The sequence below is a fragment of the Fundulus heteroclitus genome, chromosome 17 (genome assembly GCF_011125445.2).
Source record: "Fundulus heteroclitus isolate FHET01 chromosome 17, MU-UCD_Fhet_4.1, whole genome shotgun sequence".
Lineage (NCBI taxonomy): Eukaryota > Metazoa > Chordata > Actinopteri > Cyprinodontiformes > Fundulidae > Fundulus > Fundulus heteroclitus.
In genome coordinates this window covers 7,439,618-7,458,290 of record NC_046377.1, presented here as the reverse complement: position 1 = coordinate 7,458,290, position 18,673 = coordinate 7,439,618, and the positions used below count along the sequence as shown (strand labels likewise).

The window sequence follows — 18,673 nt, the reverse complement described above, 5'->3', positions numbered from 1 at the left end:
TTTAATGTTGGTAGTTTGCTCGTCATTACCATGAGTCATTTGCATCTGGTGTCACACGTCGTTTACTACAAATCAATCAACCAACCAATTGATTAATGCCAATTTGTTCGTGTTCTGGCAAACACAACCAACATTTAAAACGATTTTAATTGCAAAACTGTAGTCATAACATGGACGCACAAGCGCTTCCGTGATGGAGAAAATGGCAGTTCCTGCAAAGTCAATAGGATAATAGAGATAATTTCAGGACATCATGAAAAAAAAAAAAAAAAAAAAAACTTAATGGATATTCAACAATTACTTCCAAGACAATAAAAACACGCCTGGCAAAATTAACAGAATTTTACAGATACAACAAATACCATAGCAGCATCAATATCTTAAGAGAAATTAAAAATAATTGTATGTCATAATATAAAATGTGGCATCAGTTGATTTTCTTTATGAAAGATGTTTGCACTGATTTTATTTTATTTTTAGTAAATGGCATATCAGAAATACCAAATACTAGTATTGTAGTACAGTAAATAAATAAAACAAACATTGCAAGAGGCACTCTGTCTTTAATGAGGAGGGGACAGGGATTTCTCAGAGTTATAACCGCCAACATCTAAACCATAGTCCTCATCATTCAGTCTCTCTCCATCTCTTCTTCTTCCTTGGCTATCCTCTTCGTCGTCTTCTTCTTCTTCATCCTCCTCCTCCTCTTCTTCTTCATCCTCCTCTTCCTTCAAAGCGTTCTGCTCCTTTCGTGTCGCTCTGTCTCTCTTTGGCCCCTTGCAGATCTTGAGGTGACGTGTGAGGTGGTATTTAGTGAGGAAAGCTTTGTGGCACTTCTCGCAGACGAAGTCTCTCTTGCCCTCGTGAGAGTTCATGTGCTTCTTCAGGTGGTTGGTTTTCAGGAAGTGTTTGTTGCACTTTGTGCACTGAATCTGCCGCTCGCTGTCAAAATACGGAAAGATATTTAATATGAAAGCCCCCCCCCCGTCGGCTGCAATGATCAGAGGAATGAAGTAATGAACACGTACTTTGTGTGAGAGAACATGTGTTGCCTCAGGTCTTGTTTCCTGATGAACGATTTGTCGCAAAGGTCACACTTGAGCTTCTCCGCACCGGTGTGGATGAGCATATGTGAGGCCACGTGAGATTTCTGAGTGAACGACTTCCCACAAACGGTGCATCTGAAGTTCTTCTGACCTGTAAAATGAAGAAGGGTAGGTGTTATATTCAGGAATATGCTTATTACGCTGTAAAAACTGTGTAATAACGGCGTTATTACATAGTTTATAAATCTTTTCCTTTTCCTTTTGCCTCTCCACAGCCTTCTCCCTGACCTGTCTGCTGTGTTCCTTGGTCACTGTGATGCTGCTCCTCTCTAATGTTCTCTAACTAACAGCTGAGGCCTTCACAGAGGCGCGGGTTTCTGCTAAGATTAAATAAAACAGCTAGTTGCAGCTAGTTGCACTGGATTTCATTTTAGAAAATTCGTGGAAAGGGGACCGAATCCAAATGCATGCCACGTCTAGCAGATTTTTAGTTGTGAAAAACATAATTAAACCATTTCTAATTATACCCTACTTTGTGTTGATACGGATACACTGATTGTTGAGGTTATAACATGGCAAAATGTGGAACAGTCAGGAATATGAATGCTTTTGCAGGGAACTGCGGTTAAAATGATCATTAAGGAAGAGGCTGTGGTTCAATTGTAACTTCATTTCTTTATCTTAAGGGTCAGTTAATGATTACAAGAACGAGTGTGATTTACTTTAGACAAACAACCAGGGGAAAAAACAATGCTCCCACCTCTTCCTAGATGTTTACCCACACTGATAGAATACTAAAATACTTCGCCTTTTGTTGGTTCGGACTTACTTTGCCTAAACACTGAACGCATCAACGAGGGCAGAATGTTCAACGGTCGAACGACGCCTTGAAGTACCTGTGTGAATCTTGAGGTGCTGCCTGAGGTTGCTGGGATCGCTGAACGCCTTGCTGCAGTACTCGCACTTGTGAGGCTTCATCCCTACATGGCCCATGAAGTGCACGTTCAGCTTCGTGGACGTGATGAAAGCCCGCGAGCACATGCTGCATTTGAACTTCCTCTCCCGCGCGCTGCCCTGGCCTTTTCCTCTGGAGGCAACGTTGCTGGAGGTCCTGTTATTGCCGCGGCTGCTGCTGCTGTTGCTGCTGTTGCCCTCGTTTTGTGCCGCGGCGGGATTGTTACAGGGCCAGGGGGAGGACGAGGAGCTCGATGTGCCGTTGAGAAGCTTTTCCTCAGAAGGAACGTGCTGCGGCTGCTGTGACTGCAGCTCTTGTTGCTGCTGAGGAGGTGCTGGTTGTTGTTGCTGCGCCGGAGCGTGGTGCTGCAGCGACGGGCTGTGGCTGTGCGGAGGCTGGTTATGGCTGTGGTTGCTGTTATGGCTGTTAAGATGAGACTTGAGCTCAGAGAATGAGGAGCACTCTTTGCCACACTGGCAGATCTGGCCATCGGGGACCTGAGGAACACCTGGAAGCATACAAGGACGGAGTCATCAGTTATAAAAACAGCATTTTACACACAGTTTCGGTTTAATATGCTCACTTTAAAGTTTGTTAAAACTTTAAAGTGAGCATATTCCTTGTTTTCACCGTGAATTTTTATAGAGTGGGCAGGGTTTGAAAAAGAACCTAAGACTATAAGGAAGGAATTTCCAATAGAAAGCAGAAAGGGCTAAGGAAGGAAGGAAGGAAGGAAGGAAGGAAGGAAAGCAGAAAACTCAAAGAAAGGAAGGAAAGCAGAAAACTCAAAGAAAGGAAGGAAAGCAGAAAACTCAAAGAAAGGAAGGAAAGCAGAAAACTCAAAGAAAGGAAGGAAAGGAGTAAGGGAAAAGGAAGGAAGGAAGGAAGGAAGGAAGGAAGGAAGGAAGGAAGGAAGGAAGGAAGGAAGGAAGGAAGGAAGGAAGGAAGGAAGGAAGGAAGGAAGGAAAGCAGAAAACACAAAGAAAGGAAGGAAAGGAGTAAGGGAAAAGGAAGGAAGGAAGGAAGGAAGGAAGGAAGGAAGGAAGGAAGGAAGGAAGGAAGGAAGGAAGGAAGGAAGGAAGGAAGGAAGGAAGGAAGGAAGGAAGGAAGGACGGACTACGGACACAGGGAATAAAAACTTAAAATAGAAAGCAGAAAGGCAAAGGAAGGAAGGAAGGAAGGAAACTCAAAGAAAGGAAGGAAGGATGGAAACTTAAAGAAAGGAAGGAAGGAAGCTCAAAGAAAGGAAGGAAAGGAGTAAGGGAAAAGGAAGGAACGAAGGAAAGCAGAAAACTCAAACAAAGGAAGGAAAGTAGAAAGGGTAAAGAAAGGAAGGAAATCAAACGGGGAAAAGGAAGGAACAAAAATGGTAAAGAAATGGAGGAAGGGAGATAAGGAGGACAATGAAGTTTAGGAGGACAGAAGAAAGGAAAAATAAAAAAGGAGGAATGATGGCTGGAAACTGTTTGCACAGTGGATTAGGAAATAAAATGTGGCAATACTAATTGTTCCATGATCTCTTTTTTCTATACTTGTGCAGGAAGTCACTGAAATCAAACTGCATACTTGTCCAGACTGAGCTGGAAGCTTCTAACGACACACGCAGCTTCTCACCCATCAGCCTGCAGTAGTCGCGGCTGTAGTAGAAGAGCAGCTCCTGGTCAGGGTGAATCTCTGTGGTCGTACAGAAGAACAGCTTACCGTTGGCGGGGTATGCCACCAGATTCTGCTCTTCGTGGCTCCTACGACAGACCACAATCGCATTTCATCTTTACTGGCAACACAGCGTCTACATCTCCTGTGCACAGAGGGGCCGGCGGTCTACCTCGCCCTGCGCACGAACATCATCCAGTTGCATTCGTTCTCGTCTGTTGTCACGATGTAGAACTCCAGCACGTTGTTGTGGTACATCTGCGGCACAGGACACGCATCCCCGTCCGGTTAATCCGACGGAGAAAGAAAGTACTACCGCTCACAGGCCTAGCTGCGGCGTCAACACACCTTCCAAATCTGAGGCGTGTCCTTCTCCGGCCAATCGGAGAGATCCACGTTGCTACAGTGCTGGCCCACCATTGGTCCGAAGCAGGTCCTCGGGGGTATGACGTCGCGTGCGAACACCCCTGTAAGATAGTCACAGGCACATTCACCGGAACAACGGCCACAATCTGGAGCAACAACAGAAAAACTGAAGCTTAGGGGCGTTTGATCTCCTACCGAGCGGTTCTTCGGTCACTGAGATGCGGAGACACAGAGGACGCGGCAGAGACAGGCGAGCCCTGCTTTGAATGGGAGCGTCAGGGATGAAGGTGACGGGGCCGTGCTCCGGGCAGGCTGAGGTATACGAGCGCTCACACAGGGTGCACCCTGAGAAGAAATCAACAGCAGTTAGTGGATGCTGGAGAACCTCATAACATTTGAACTCTTCCACGTGTTATCGCATTAAAGCCACAGACTTCAATGTGATTCATTTTGATTCTTTATAAAGTGGTTGATCACCACTTTGGGTGGTAAAAAAGTCCTCTTTAATTATCTGCTTATACTCACAGATGGAGCAGGGAGGGTCCATGTTCTCCTTACTGGGAGCGGGATCCTCCAGCTGCAGGGTGGGGTTGACGAGGACCAGGTTGCTTTCCGGGCCGAGGGACACCTCGGCGGTGATGGAGGACACGTTCACCGCCTCCAGCCCCATCCCCGAGTGTCCGTGCAGAGACACGGGCTCAAGCTGGCTCTGGCTGGACATGGAGCCGGTCAGCACCACGCTCACGACGCTCGGGTTCATCTCCCCGTTGCCGTGGAGCTGCTCCCCGAGCCCCCCGGCTGCCCCTCCTGTCCCGGCGCTTCCCACCCGGCCCCCCATGTGGTCCGACTCCATCACGACGGGCAGCTCCAGCACGGGCGGCCCGTGAAGAGGCATCACCCCGCCGGAGGAGCTCACCCCCGTCAGCCCTTCGTGAGGCTGAGGCTGCCGTCCTCCGCTGAGCTGCTGCTGGCCGTCGGACACCGCCACCACCACGCCCACCCCGTCCATGCTGGCCAGCTCCTCCCCCATCCGGTCAGGGGACAGGGGGCTGTTGACGCGCGACTCCATGGCTAACCCTGTGGAGTCCAGCTCATGAGGGCCAGTCTGGTGAAGGTCTCCCTGACCGTTGACCTGTCTGGAGTCCATGGGCACCAGGCCCTGCTCCAGTGGGCCGCCAGGTCCACTGTAGGGGTCCAGACTTGAGGGATTGTTGCTGGCCACGGAGAGGGTCCCGTCCATGTTAAGGCTACTAGGATGGATGTACTGAGGGGGAGGACGGTCCGCCAGGTAGGACAAAATACCTTAGAAAGAGAAAGGGACAATGAATGAAGAGGTACAACTTTAATATCATGGCAGCCTTCAGCTACCATGATAATAAAGTTGTAGTGTAGCTACATACTAGTGTTGTGCCGATGCCATTTTTTGGCCCCGATACCAATACCATCTGTTTGAAATTGATGTATGTGTATATATATGAAGAACTGCATACTACTTAGGGTAGTAGAACTTTTTATTGCCTACCTGGACAATAGTTGAATAAGCTTTTGGCTCTCAGAGGCCAAAATAGTGCAACATTCGCGAAATTATAACATGTATAACAGTAGTGCAACAGTAAAACTACATTAATAATTGAATAATCTCTTTTAAACCCTGAGTTTTGGCTCTCAAATGCCAAAATAGTGCAACTTTCATGAACTTATATAACATGTATAATACTAGTCGGGAGAGAGAAGGCTGCGTTCAAGTGACATACAAACATCAAAATGGTATCGGTGCCCTATTTGTTGGTACTCGCCGATACCGATAACCATAATTTTAGCGCTGGATCGGTCCGATACTGGTTATCGGTATCGGTGCAACACTACTACATACACAGGGTAACATTAGACAAGCCAGTTCTAGAGTGTTTAAATCTATGTCTGTCAGTCAAACACAGACGGACGAGGGGATAAAACTTTACAAATGGACATATTTTTTTTTCCACACTTTAGTTCCCAAAATGAATGTTTGGGAAGATGTCAAACCAGATTCCTCCAAGCTGCATAAGCAATGATCAATACAGGCATCTAGATAATGCATCCTTGAATGAAGCACGATGATTATATATATAAATAAATAAAAATAACACTGACAACAGTTTCCTTTGCACACCTTTGTTTTTTTTTTTTCTACACAACACAAAAGCTTTGAAGCCTCTCAAGCTCAAAACGCGAACCCACCCGGCAGCAGGTGTCGGAAGTAGCTGCCCTCCAGGTGGGGATACGGAGGAGGCGGCAGGGAGTAGTTCCTCTCAGGCAGGCCACACATCACCCCTCTGTCACTCAGCGGACCCATGGGGAGCATCAGAGAGAGGGCAGACGGGAGAGAGCCAAGCGAGGGACCCAGACTGGGGATCGCCACCGGCATGCCTGCTCAGAATAAACAAGAGAACAAATAAAGGTTGTGGCTGAAAGGCGTACAGGTGTGTCACACAGGTTTCTGATTCGCGTAGGTTTGCGTACCTGGGGCGGGGATGGGATTGTGTGTGGGAGAAGTGGGCAGACCCAGGTGGCTGGCGCTCACTGAGGGCACGCTGAGCTGGTCCATGCCCACGGGACTCAGGTTCATGTCATTCATCCTGGACGATCAACAGCAGAGTCAGAGCAACGAGCATATATTTCACACCGAGTTTGGCTCTCAGAGCCTGTGGCAGGTGGGACATTTAGGCACGAGGCTACACGATGGATGTGAGCGTTTACAGCTTACCTGAACTCAACAACCGCTGTCCCTTTAAAAAGTCCAGCGCTACTGCTACATTGTTCCCTGTGTTGACAAAGGAACAGCTTGAAAAAAAAAAAAAAAAAACAACACGGAGGAATCCGGAAAAGCTCTGCTGCAAAAGATAGAACGCAAGACTTAAAAGCAGCGTTTTATTAAACAAACAAAAACAAGCGGCGTTTACGTAGATAGCCTGTTAGCTAAAAACAACAGCTCTAATTTAGTTTTTAAGCTAACGTTAACCTTTGAAACTTACGTCTCCGCGGGGCATAGAAACAGAGCAGGCTGGTGCGTTTCAGCCCAACAGAAACATGGTTACATCTCCACACGAACGAAGAAGCTGCTCTCTTGGACAAATGTTCCGAATTTGTCGAAATAGAGCAACATACCAAAACAAAACCTCCCTGAACGGGGCCATAGCAGCGACTCAGCTACTCTTGCGCATGCGCAACTACGGGTTAAGTTTTTTTTTTTTTTTTTTTGGTAGTTGGCAAACAACTGTAGGTGCGCATTGCTGCCACCAAGTGGTTTGGAGTGTGGACTGGAACGACGAAAGAAAAAAACAAAAAAATTAAACGAAGAAAGAACAAGAAAACAAACAAACAAAAAACAACTCGTATTCTTTCAACAAAAAAAAAACAACAACGCACTTTTAATTTAATTTATCAAAGCTTGAAGGTCCGTGAGTGCCGCCAGTCACAAAATCACAATGTTGCCGCTTTTGCTTTGGCCTGACATATCACAGACCGACAACCCAGAAACAGTAGCACATCTAGTGACACTTTCACTTAGCTGCCACTCCAGTTTCCTCACTTCCTCTTTTGCAGGCTTGGTCCTTTCTGGACTTGTCTCGGTTGTTATAAGTGGTTGAGTCATACAACGCAGGATGACAGCTTGTGCTCCACATTGAATGAAAAGAGCTTCTTCCCCGCTGCAGTCCTTCACTCCACTTCACAGCCACATCCAATTCCTGATTGGTTGTCCAAAACGACACAAACGTTCAGATTTTTCAACTCCAACAACTGTCGCTTTGCACCCATCGCAGGTGTCGTGTCGCTCTGGCTTCGCTTTAATGGCCAAAATCACACCTTTCGCGTTGGTAGAATCGGCTCTTGCCTAAGAACCTTCCAGACAGAACACGTCCCGTCCACTTGGACAGGTTCCACTTGTGTCTGGGCCCATATGCGTCACTTTGCTTCGCATCGCTCCTGTGCTGCACCTGTACATGGGGGTGTCATGTAAACCTGTTGCTTGGGCTGCCACATTCATGTTCGGTGTTGAGGCACCCTCAGACCTATCAGATATTGAATTTCTCTGTAATAATTCAAAGGGGTTAAATCTTATTTTCAGTTTGAACTCTTTCAATACTATATTCTTTCTGACAGTATAACAAAACATGCTCATCTTCTCTGCAATAATCACATTTACCTGCATTGTGTTTCCCTATTATGAACAAAGTACTATTTAATCCAATGTGCATAAATCTGCGATGTGTTATAACCATTTCGTCCCTTCTGTTCCTTCCAGCATTCTTCCCGCTCTTTGCTGAATTCTATAAAAACCATCTGCTTTTTCTTTCTTTTTTTTTACCTTGTTTTTGCCATCTTTCCCTCATGTTTTTTTTTTTATAATCATTTGAGTTTCCATTCCGCTGACCTTTATTTCTATGTCCAGCAGCCTCTTTTGCTGCCTCGTCTGTTATTTAATTGACCTTTTTTATTTAATTAATTTCTTTTTCAAGATTTAAAATAAAGCGAAATAACAACCTTGACACGATTATGTGTCGTGTTACGGACAAGTCGATGGAAAATCCTGTGAAGACTGCGGTATCTTCCTCTCTGGCATCCTTGTGCCGTTTTTCAGAACGACCGGTCCAAGATGGCGGCCGCATTTTATGCGCCGCAACAGTCAAAGAAGGGTCTACTCTGTCTGAGCTGAACCACAGACCGCGCTCCACACTGCCACCTATGGTTTAGATAGTGAACATGTCACGTGTTACGATCTCGGAATTTCTCTGCCGTGGACCTCAGCTTGGTGACGCCATCTGCCCTTTGGCGGATTCGACCATTAAATAGGCTGTGACGTTGCCTTTTCCTGTGACGTAACAACATGTGTCGTCAACTGTCCAGCCTTCTTATCAATAGATGTGCCATTTGAATTCCCTACTTTAGAGACTTCAATGGAGACATTTCTATTGAAGATTAAAGAGAATTTATTTGTGGAAGCAAAGATTTCTTTGGGGTTGAGATTAAGACAGATCTGACATGGATTTTTTTTCAAACCTTATTGGACGTGGGCTGGGAGCTTTTAACTCTACTCAATTCAGAGTGAACCAATGTTCTCCTCTCCATCCGTTCAGGAGAGACGTTTTCAATCGAAACGCCCCCAGATTCAGAGACGTTAACACCGTGTTCCGTCATGCACAGCAGGACACCTGCTCTGGAAAGAGCGGGGCGGAATCGGTGGAGACACTTAAAAATGTTTCCCCAGCAGAGCCTCTGAGCGGCGTCGACGCACAGCAAACTGGACATGCTGAATGTGAAACTACATCACATCTGAAACGAACTGAATCTAATGCTGTCCGAGCGGATTCGCCAGCATTCAAGCAAGAGCAAACGTTCAGAAAATGCCAAAACGAGAGGCCTCCTTGTGATGCGCAGCCTGGTACCTGCTCTACTACAAGGAGGACGGAGTTAGTGGAGATACTAAGGAATTTACCCCCAGAACCACTTATGAGAGGAGTGGACGCACAAGCTGTGGGACCAACTGAATTCAACGGCTATTCAGGACGATTTACCTGGATTCAAGCAAGAGGAAAGGGTCAGAAAATGCGAAAACGAGAGGCCTCCTTGTGATGCGCAGCCTGGTTCCTGCTCTACTACAAGGAGGACGAAGTTAGTGGAGATACTAAGGAATTTACCCCCAGATCTGCCTATGAGAGGCGTGGACACACAAGCTGTGGGATCAACTGAATTCAACGCCGTTCAGGACGATTTACCTGGATTCAAGCAAGAGGAAAGGGTCAGAAACGTTAGACGCAGCAGTATTCCCCAGAGCGCTGCAGTGTCAACGGCCGGGACCTCCACCTTGAGCGATCGCCGGAATTCGCACAAGAACACATTTGAGAACATACGTCCGCACCTTGCGCCGAAGACGCAGCGACACTGCTCATCCCCGTTGACCAAGAAGAGTCTGGAAGCGCAAGTTGAAGAAACAACCAGTGACCACAACGAGACGACGGGGGAAGAGCCAGAAAGCAGCGCTGAAGAACGCCGTGGATATTCCGTGATTCAAACGGACGCCACAGGGTTCCGCGTGGTCACAGCACGACACGAAAAGGCAAAGCTGGCGTCCAAGTCTCCGTCCGTTCGTCTGGCTCAGCCTGAAACGGACAGCGAGCGTAATGGGCAGCGAAGGTCCGGGTGTCAAACGGATCCGGGACCTCACAGCGGCCGTCTTCCTGGTGTCTTGACATGGCCAGGGAGGCTTTTTAGGTTTGCCGGAGCTACGTTTGGGCAAGCTCGCCAAAGAACGTCATCGTTTGTTCAGCAGGTCAGAAGACTGCTGGGGACTGCATTTGAGACAGCCAGAACCGGGACCGCAGGTCTCTTGGACGCAGCTCAAACAGAAGTCAGAAATGCTTTGCGTGCGGCCAGGGAAAGGCATGGAAACAGATTTTTTCGGCTGGTGGCAGAGGTTCCAAATGTTGCTCATATACTTAATATCAGTGTTTTTGAGATTCTGATATCCATTATTCTTTGTGGCAGCCTGCTGCTCTTTCCCTCAACGTGACCTCAGAGCCTTGACACTTTTGATGTTATATTACTTTTTTATTGGCATTATTATGGTGATTAGTCATCACAATGTTTATTTTATTTTATTTTATTTTATTTTTTTAGCAGGACAGCAGTCGCGACTTTATTAAGTCACGACTGCATCCGAGAAGGCAGGACACACTAAAAAAAATAAAATAGAAAAAAACGCATTAAAGGAAAGCGCTGTGATTTTTCCAGGAGTTTCCCCAAGTCCCTTTTTTTTAAATAACTGCGCATGTTTAAGACCGTCTTACCTGCTTTTCTGCTCCTCAGGGGGAGCCACAAATCCACTCCGCTTTTATTTCTTTCTAATGAAGCCTTCCTCTTCTTCTCTTAAACTTGTACGCGGTTTGCTTCTTGCCCAAAAAACTTAGATAGTCATGTATTTAAAAGACTACAGGTGTCAATGTGTCTGCCCTGGCGTGGGTTCTCTCCGGGTTCTCCGGCTCCCACATCCCACACTGCAAAAATGGATCTAAAAATAAGTAAAATGTTCTTAAAGTTAGTTTATTTGTCCTTGATTTGAGCAGGTAAAAAAGATGATTTGCCAATGGAATAAGATTTTTGCACTTAAAATAGGAACAACTCATCTCCATCGTCTTATTTCAAGTGCAGGGTGTCTAATTATCTTATTTTAGGGGTTAAAACACTCATTCCATTGGCAGATAATCTTATTTACCAGCTCAAATCAAGGACAAATACACTAACTTTAAGAACATTTTATCTATTTTTAGATCTATTTTTGCAGTGCAGAAACATGAATGAAGTGGCTCCTTTTATTAAAGGTGTTTTCACGACTCTGTGATGACCTGTGATTTCTTTTTTTTTTTCCCGCGGCATTTCATTCGTACCACAAAAAAGCTTGTTACCAACGTTTTCCGAATTTGACATGGCGAGCTGCAAGCGGTCTTTGCATACACAAATTAAGTATAAATACATAAACTAAAGGAAATAAAGTAATGCAGCCTCAGGTGGGGCAAGTGTCCTGTTTTGAGCCGGTCCCAAGCCCGGGTAAATGCAGAGGGTTTTTTATCAAAACTGCATTTGGTGTGAAACATTTTTTGCCAAATTCACCATGTGAGTCACTAACACGATCCTCATGCTGGATTTGTCAAACTCCGGGTTAACAACGACCGGTGCTGTGGACCGACAGGGCACTGGTGGTCTACTGTTGGTCAGCGAAGAAGAAGAGGAGGAAGACGTGTCCCTAGGCAGAGAGAGATAGAAGAACTTCAGGAGAAATAAAATAAAGAATAAAATGAACAGTATGCACATGTATGTACAATTGATTTTATACATAGAGTAAAGGAAAAGAAAGGCAGGCTGAGGTAGTGTAAATATGCTTATTTAGTTTCACAACAGTGTAGCTGAACACTTATAATGAGGTGTTCTTTGTGCTCGGCAGAGATACATCAGGGAGCCAGTGTAAGGACTTTAGAACTGGGGTGATGTGCTCTACTTTCTTAGTCATAGTGAGGACGCGGGCAGCAGCGTTCTGGATCAGCTGCAGCTGTCTGATCCACTTTTTAGGCAGACCTGTGAAAACACCGTTGCAGTGATCGATTCGACTAAAAATAAACGCATGGATTAGTTTTTTAAGATCCTTGTGAGGGACCAGACTCAACACACTGCAAAAATGGATCTAAAAATAAGTAAAATGTTCTTAAAGTTAGTGTATTTGTCCTTGATTTGAGCTGGTAAATAAGATTATCTGCCAATGGAATGAGTGTTTTAACCCCTAAAATAAGATAATTAGACATCATGCACTTGAAATAAGACGATGGAGATGAGTTGTTCCTATTTTAAGTGCAAAAATCTTATTCCATTGGCAAATCATCTTTTTTACCTGCTCAAATCAAGGACAAATAAACTAACTTTAAGAACATTTCACTTATTTTTAGATCCATTTTTGCAGTGCAAGGACAAAAAAAAAATTTCAAAGTAGAAAACAATTAAATTTAGTTCTTCCAAAAATAGTAAACAAAACACAGATTTAATGTAAGACTAAATCAAAGGATAAATAACAAATTTGGGGCCCAATTTAGCTGAGGTCAACTGAACTCTATCTCTACACAAACAAAACTGACCTCTAAACAAAGAACAAAACGCTGCTTAAATAGGGATGGAGTAACCCAAGTCTACCACATGGGGGAGGCACGACATAACAAAATCACAAATAAATACAAAATCAACTAAAGCATTCTATGAAACAAATAAAGCAAAACTAACTCTTAGCAGAAACAATAATAGGTGAATATTTGAGAGACAAAATTAACTAATTAAAAATAAGTTGAAACAAGTCTCCCCTGTCACTCTTTTAAAAAACAAATGGTATGTTCCAGGTTTCCTCCTCCAGCTGGTTTGTATCAGCAGCACCTCAAACAAAAGACAAGTGTAAAAAAACAATTCAGAAAGTCATTAACCAAAGTGTGCACCCATTATAAAATACCTGTCTAAATGAAATAACTTAAAAAAACTGTAATATAATATAAAGAAAGAAAAGAATACTAACACAATGTGGTGGTGGGAGGATCATCCACCACAATCCTGCTTATAAATCAGTCCTTTAATCCTGGAAATGTTCTTCAGGTGATAGAAGGGCGACCTTGTAATTGTCTTTAGAGGTTTTTGGAGGTTCAGGTCTGAGTTCATCATTACTCCTAGTTTTCAGGCCTGATGTGTGGTTACTAGCTGATGTGACTGAAGCTGTGTGCTAACTTTTGATTGCTTCTCTTTTGGTAAAAAAAAGTAATACTTCAGTTTGTTTTTATTGAATTGAAGAAAAATGTGCACATCCATGCATTGATTTCTTCTAGGCATGTATTCAGTGCCTGAATTGGTTCATAGTCACCTGGTGACATGGTGATGTAGAGCTGTGTGTCGTCTGCATAGTTATGGTAGCTGATGTTGTTTTTTATGATCTGGGCTAAAGGGAGCATGTAGATATTGAATAGGAGGGGACCCAGGATGGACCCTAGGGGAACCCCACATGTGATTTTTGTCACATCTGATGTAAACTTGCCTACTGACACCAAAAGTACCCTGTCTTTTAAGTAGGATTCAAACCAGTCTAATACTGTACCAGAGAGGTTGACCCAGTTCTCCAGGCGTTCTAACAGAATGGAGTGATTGACAGTATCAATCGCTGCAATGAGGTCCAGTAGAACCAGCACTGTGGTTCTTCCACAGTCTGTATTTATATAAATGTCATTAAACACCTTGATAAGGGCGGTCTCTGTACTGTGGTGAGGAGCCAGACTGGAAAATGTAAAAACGGCTGGTCATCATTAAGGTGTTTATTTGTTGAACACACAGCTTTTGCAATAATCTTACTGATAAAGAGAAGGTTTGAGATGGGCCTGTAGTTCTGGAGTAGAAGTTTGTCTGAATTGTTCTTTTTCAACAGTGGTTTGATAATTGCTGTTTGTAGAGACTGGGAGAAAACACCGGACAGAAGGGACGCGTTTATTATCCGAGTCAAATCAGATGTTATGACAGCTAAAACTTTCTTAAAGATATCTATCTATCTATCTATCTATCTATCTATCTATATATATATATATATATATATATATATATATATATATATATATATATATATATATATATATATATATATATATATAAATAAAGCCATGTTAACTGTTTTTTATGCAATCTCAATGCAGCTTGTGTTAGGTTTAACACAAAATGTGCTTTATGTTTAATAGCTAATTTGTTGTTCTTTTTAACACACCCCTCTTGCGTGTGCTGATTAAAGATAAGTAGGCCCGTGTTACTTCACACTGAGCGGAAGGAAGAACTTTTTTGTAGTTTTATCTTGATCTCAGACCATCTCCGCCCCAGATCACACCCCTATAGGTTAAGCTCCTCAGAGCTCTCCAGCAACAACCAGGCTGTCTCTGACACAGACAGAGGCGCGAATCAAGCACAGGGGAATCCTAAATATCACTGTTTCTATGAGAAGGTCCAGACAGTCCTCAGGAGGAAACTCTGCTTGAAAGCTTTTGCTCAGATGTTCGAGAGGAGAGTCTGTCAGGGTGAGAAGTGGATTTTGTCGCTAAATCTTTGCTTTGCTCACTTGAATTATCCAGTTCTCTCTGTTTAACAAAAATGCTTGGATTTTTTTTCAGAAACATGTCTTATAACAAGGAGTTGATGGGGAATATTTCCTTTGCGCCTCCGCTGGCTCTCCGCGGCATCTCGGTGAACGGCAGCCCTGCGCGCTACAAGGACGCGCTCCGGCTGGGGATGCCCTTCCACATCGACGCCGCGTACCTCGACCAGGGTTTCCCCTGCAGGCGGCTGCCCTGCTTCCCCTTCCCAGCTCCCTTCGGCGTGTGCGAGTACGCCTTCGAGCCCGCGTTCATCCAGAAGCGCAACGAGCGGGAGCGGCACCGCGTGCGCTGCGTCAACGAGGGGTACGCGCGCCTCAGGGAGCACCTGCCGCAGGAGTTCGAGGACAGACGGCTCAGTAAGGTGGAGACGCTGCGTGCGGCCATTGACTATATCAAACACCTGCAGGGCCTGCTGGGTCTGGACGTCTCCGGGATGGAGATCTCGTTGGACGAGGTGCAAAGCTGCGAGGCTCTGCGGCGGAGGATAGAGAGCGGCAGCGACGGAGAGTCCAAAATGAGCGACAGTGGAGACAATGTTTACTGAAGACTTGTAACAATGGCAATAAAGGGCAACGAGCGGTGGATAGATTTATCAGCCCTGGTAAAGACATGTTAAAAAGTACCCAAATGAATCTGCATAATCTGACATTGAAAAATCCAGCCTTCAAATTGACTAAATTGATAGAGAAAACAAATAAAATAGACAAATATATTTTAACAAGATTATAGGATGTGAAACAGTTCCAAAGCATGACAGATGTTTGATTAAATTGCCTTTATTATCCCCATCCGGCCAAAGCCCAAAGCTCCATTTAAAGTCTCACAGAATCCAGACATTTATGTTTGGGTTGATGGGACAGAAGATGCCCTATCTTGCATGGATCGCAAACTTCTAGTGCTTGATAGTGTTAAATGGTATATGGAGACCTGGTGAGATGACTGTCTTAAGTGTAATGATCTTTGGAGATTTGTTTATTTCCTATACTCCCCATGCTGTAGAGTTGAAATATAAAAATGGGCCCTGGTCCACCTGAGAAGCCATATTTATGCCCCTAGACAACAGAAAGTTATGGATCTAATCACTAATTAAAAGTTAATAGAAACTCTAGTTAACTAAAAAAAAAAAAAGTAAAATATAAATAATTAAAAATCGTCTTATTTGTATTTATTTCAAAGGGGTAATAATATTTGTTTTATTGATAAAAAAGCTCTTAATAGTAGATTTTACTAACTATATATATATATATATATATATATATATATATATATATATATATATATATATATATATATATATATATATATAGTGCATTAAAGGATGATGCACAATATATTAGGGTATGAGTTTTGAAGAAAGGTACTCAGTTTTATTACATTTTATTTTAAAAATGTCATGTTGAAATTTTATTATATGTTTCCCCTTGTATTTTTAGCATTATTTATCTTTGGTAATCAGCTCCACTTTCCGTCAGTTTCAAGTTGGGACTTTGGCTGGGCCCCTCCGAATTATTAATATAACTTCAGAAGCATCTGCTTAACTGTACATTTATGTCTTTTTAACCCACCAAGTCATTGCTTTCTGTTCACAGCAACTGTTATCATTATGGGAGCAATTAACTGGAAAACAAAAACAAGTTTATTTTAACCTCAACTGTGATTGATGTGAATTGTACTTTTGGCATTAGGTACGAAACGGAAATTATGTGTATAAACAAAGCAATAACTAACGTTCGCTGCAAAATGTTGCCTACATTCAGCAAAAAACATTTTTGATAGAATGCTATTAAACAATATAATATCAATTTTACGAAAAAAGATGAAAATACTGAATTGAAAGGCGTAGTAAAGGCATTGCTGTGTTCCTCTAAACAACGTGAAAGTTTAGTTGGGTGGTAAAAGCTGAAAAGATGTCGAAATAAAAGAGCTTTATGTTATAAAAAGGATTAATAGTGGATTTTAAATTTCTATGGTTATTTTTTGTCCTAATCAGAATTCAATTTGTTACTGTTTTGTTTAATTACGGGTCAATTTGATGATAACAAATGAAATCTTAACATTTTAATTAGACTTTTATTAAAGATTCAGTCAAACTTTAGCTATTCTCAGTCATTGTGTGGGGTTTAAAACAGAGATCGGTGAGACTAATTGCATTGTTAATTGTTAATTGGCCCAGCGACAGCGCTAATGCTAAGGTCAACCTTCTGGCTAGTTGAGCTTAGCTGTGGTTGGCAGGGAAGAGTTTCACATGCCACTTGGGTAGAAAATATATACTAATATTTCATGCCTTAATCAGCAAACAAAATCAAAAGCTAAACATCTTTCTTTATAATAATAAAGAATTGGCTGGAGTTTAACTGCCTTTAGCTGGGAAGGAATTCTTTCAACTACTGATTAAATTAGGATATATAAAAACAAATTTCTATTTTACTGACTAAACTCTTACTCTTCTTTGATTTTTTTCAGTGTATTCAGGTTTATATTTGGTTTAAAGACATGTTCATGAGTCTATGTGAAAATTAGACTTCTGTGTTTGTTATGAAAGTTCAATTAAGATTTCTTTATATGGGCTGAATAAAGACAGGGATAATAAAAAGCTATTAAAAACCCTCTATCAGGAGTGTTTTTGAAGATAAACTCAGTTTGAACTATCAGTTTTTTTTTTGTTGTTGCTGACAATAAATTGAAATTTGGTAGAAATGTTGGTATTGCAAATAAAGGCTTTGGTCAAATCCCAATCCAACACTGGCAAAAATATCTAGAGGTGGATGAAGTGGAAGTTCTGGCATGCTGCAACTATGAACAAAGAACATCCAGTTACAAAACGATATCAAGTTTCTTAGTTTTGTTCTCCTAATAGCTCATGGAATGCATTTATCGGGAAGCCCTCAGCCCCTTAAGAACCTGATTGATTTGCACGTAATGGCTCCTTTCTGATTCTCTGCAATGCCGAAGCCACCGTTTTTAAAAGCGTAAACATTATTTTTTAATGCGAGTAATAGGGACCAGCAGGGCGCAGTTCAGGTGAACCGTGCTGTTTTGGAACAGCGGCATTGACAGGCTCAAAAGCGTGACAGTCCCTCGCCAAAAGGTGTTTGGCAGCGCTGCGCGCAAAATTAGACCCAATAATTAGCAGAGTGCTGGTAGCCCCGAGGGTTGATGGTTCAGTGGCGTTCTGAAGATGGAAAACATGAGGCTACTTAAAGGAAAGCCTTCGTCATAATGGATGTTTTTCTTTCCGGATGTGCAATAAGCTGATTCTAATCAGGGTCTTGCCCCGACTCCTTGCAGGAGACATTCTCTTTTATTGCCTTTCCAAGAGCAGAGTTTTAGCAGAGATATTTGGATTTAGTGTTACTTTGAATTGTTTTACAGATTGTACAAAAATATATATATATATTAGGGCTGGGCAACGATTAAAATATTTAATCGCGATTAATCGCCCTGATTAATCGCGATTAATCGCGATTAATCGCATTGTATTTACAAACTCCAAGAATGAATTCAAAAGTAGTGTAAAGAGCACTTTTATTTTAATGTTCTGCTGCCATATGAACAAAAGTGTTGTAACATTTGTACCACTTATTTTATACTGGATATTTTCAACCCATCTATTGAATTTAGTGCACTAGTTGATCTTTTCTTCATAAGAGAACAAGCACTGCAGCCAAAATATGGCCTTTTTTGACCTGCTGTATATTAGCCAGTCCCTAAGCTTGATGTATCATGAAACTGTTGACCTTTTGGGTTTTGTGGTTTTTATTTTATTATTACAATTTAATAATAATAATAATAATAATAATAATAATAATAATAATAATAATAATAATAATAATAATAATAATAATGTTATGTTCAGTGTTTTTTCGCTAATCCACCTCTTATTTATTTCAATCCTTATGTAATTTTGTCTGTGTTGTATGCACCTGCCTGTTGCTTTAATCCTATAAATTTCCCCGTCGTGG

General features: G+C 42.7%; 2 protein-coding genes across 5 annotated transcripts; one reads left to right on the top strand and one right to left on the bottom strand.

Annotated features, from left to right (window-relative positions):
- Window positions 1-92: 92 nt before the first annotated feature.
- prdm4 (PR domain containing 4) lies at window positions 93-7,241 on the bottom strand. 4 transcript variants are annotated; one of them, XM_021322047.2, is made up of 12 exons: window positions 7,035-7,241; window positions 6,767-6,823; window positions 6,523-6,638; window positions 6,241-6,429; window positions 4,546-5,322; window positions 4,216-4,365; window positions 4,003-4,121; window positions 3,827-3,912; window positions 3,616-3,743; window positions 1,943-2,509; window positions 1,029-1,197; window positions 564-942 (listed from the first exon to the last, which is right to left on the bottom strand). In XM_021322047.2, the coding sequence occupies exons 3-12, from the start codon at window positions 6,635-6,637 to the stop codon at window positions 564-566; spliced, it is 2,679 nt and encodes an 892-aa protein (XP_021177722.2). In that variant the 5' UTR covers window position 6,638; window positions 6,767-6,823; window positions 7,035-7,241. The 4 variants fall into 4 exon arrangements, with proteins under 4 accessions (XP_036004780.1, XP_021177722.2, XP_036004778.1 ...); XM_036148885.1 differs by having other exon boundaries at window positions 6,523-6,823; XM_036148886.1 differs by lacking the exon at window positions 6,767-6,823 and having other exon boundaries at window positions 6,523-6,704.
- A 7,054-nt stretch (window positions 7,242-14,295) lies between these two features.
- On the top strand, window positions 14,296-15,396 carry LOC105933815 (achaete-scute homolog 4). The gene is made up of 2 exons (XM_012873527.3): window positions 14,296-14,633; window positions 14,727-15,396. The coding sequence occupies exon 2, from the start codon at window positions 14,731-14,733 to the stop codon at window positions 15,253-15,255; it is 525 nt and encodes a 174-aa protein (XP_012728981.2). The 5' UTR covers window positions 14,296-14,633; window positions 14,727-14,730; the 3' UTR covers window positions 15,256-15,396.
- The last annotated feature ends 3,277 nt before the right edge of the window (window positions 15,397-18,673 follow it).

Bases quoted from the DNA above. Each gene is read 5' to 3' on its own strand.
- prdm4 (XM_036148885.1), bottom strand. From the start codon at position 6,637: ATGAATGACATGAACCTGAGTCCCGTGGGCATGGACCAGCTCAGCGTG. The intron at 6,430-6,522 runs GTACGCAAACCT...TATTCTGAGCAG, and splicing joins CAATCCCATCCCCGCCCCAG to GCATGCCGGTGGCGATCCCC. The intron at 943-1,028 runs GTACGTGTTCAT...GTATTTTGACAG, and splicing joins CACATGTTCTCTCACACAAA to CGAGCGGCAGATTCAGTGCA.
- LOC105933815 (XM_012873527.3), top strand. From the start codon at position 14,731: ATGTCTTATAACAAGGAGTTGATGGGGAATATTTCCTTTGCGCCTCCG.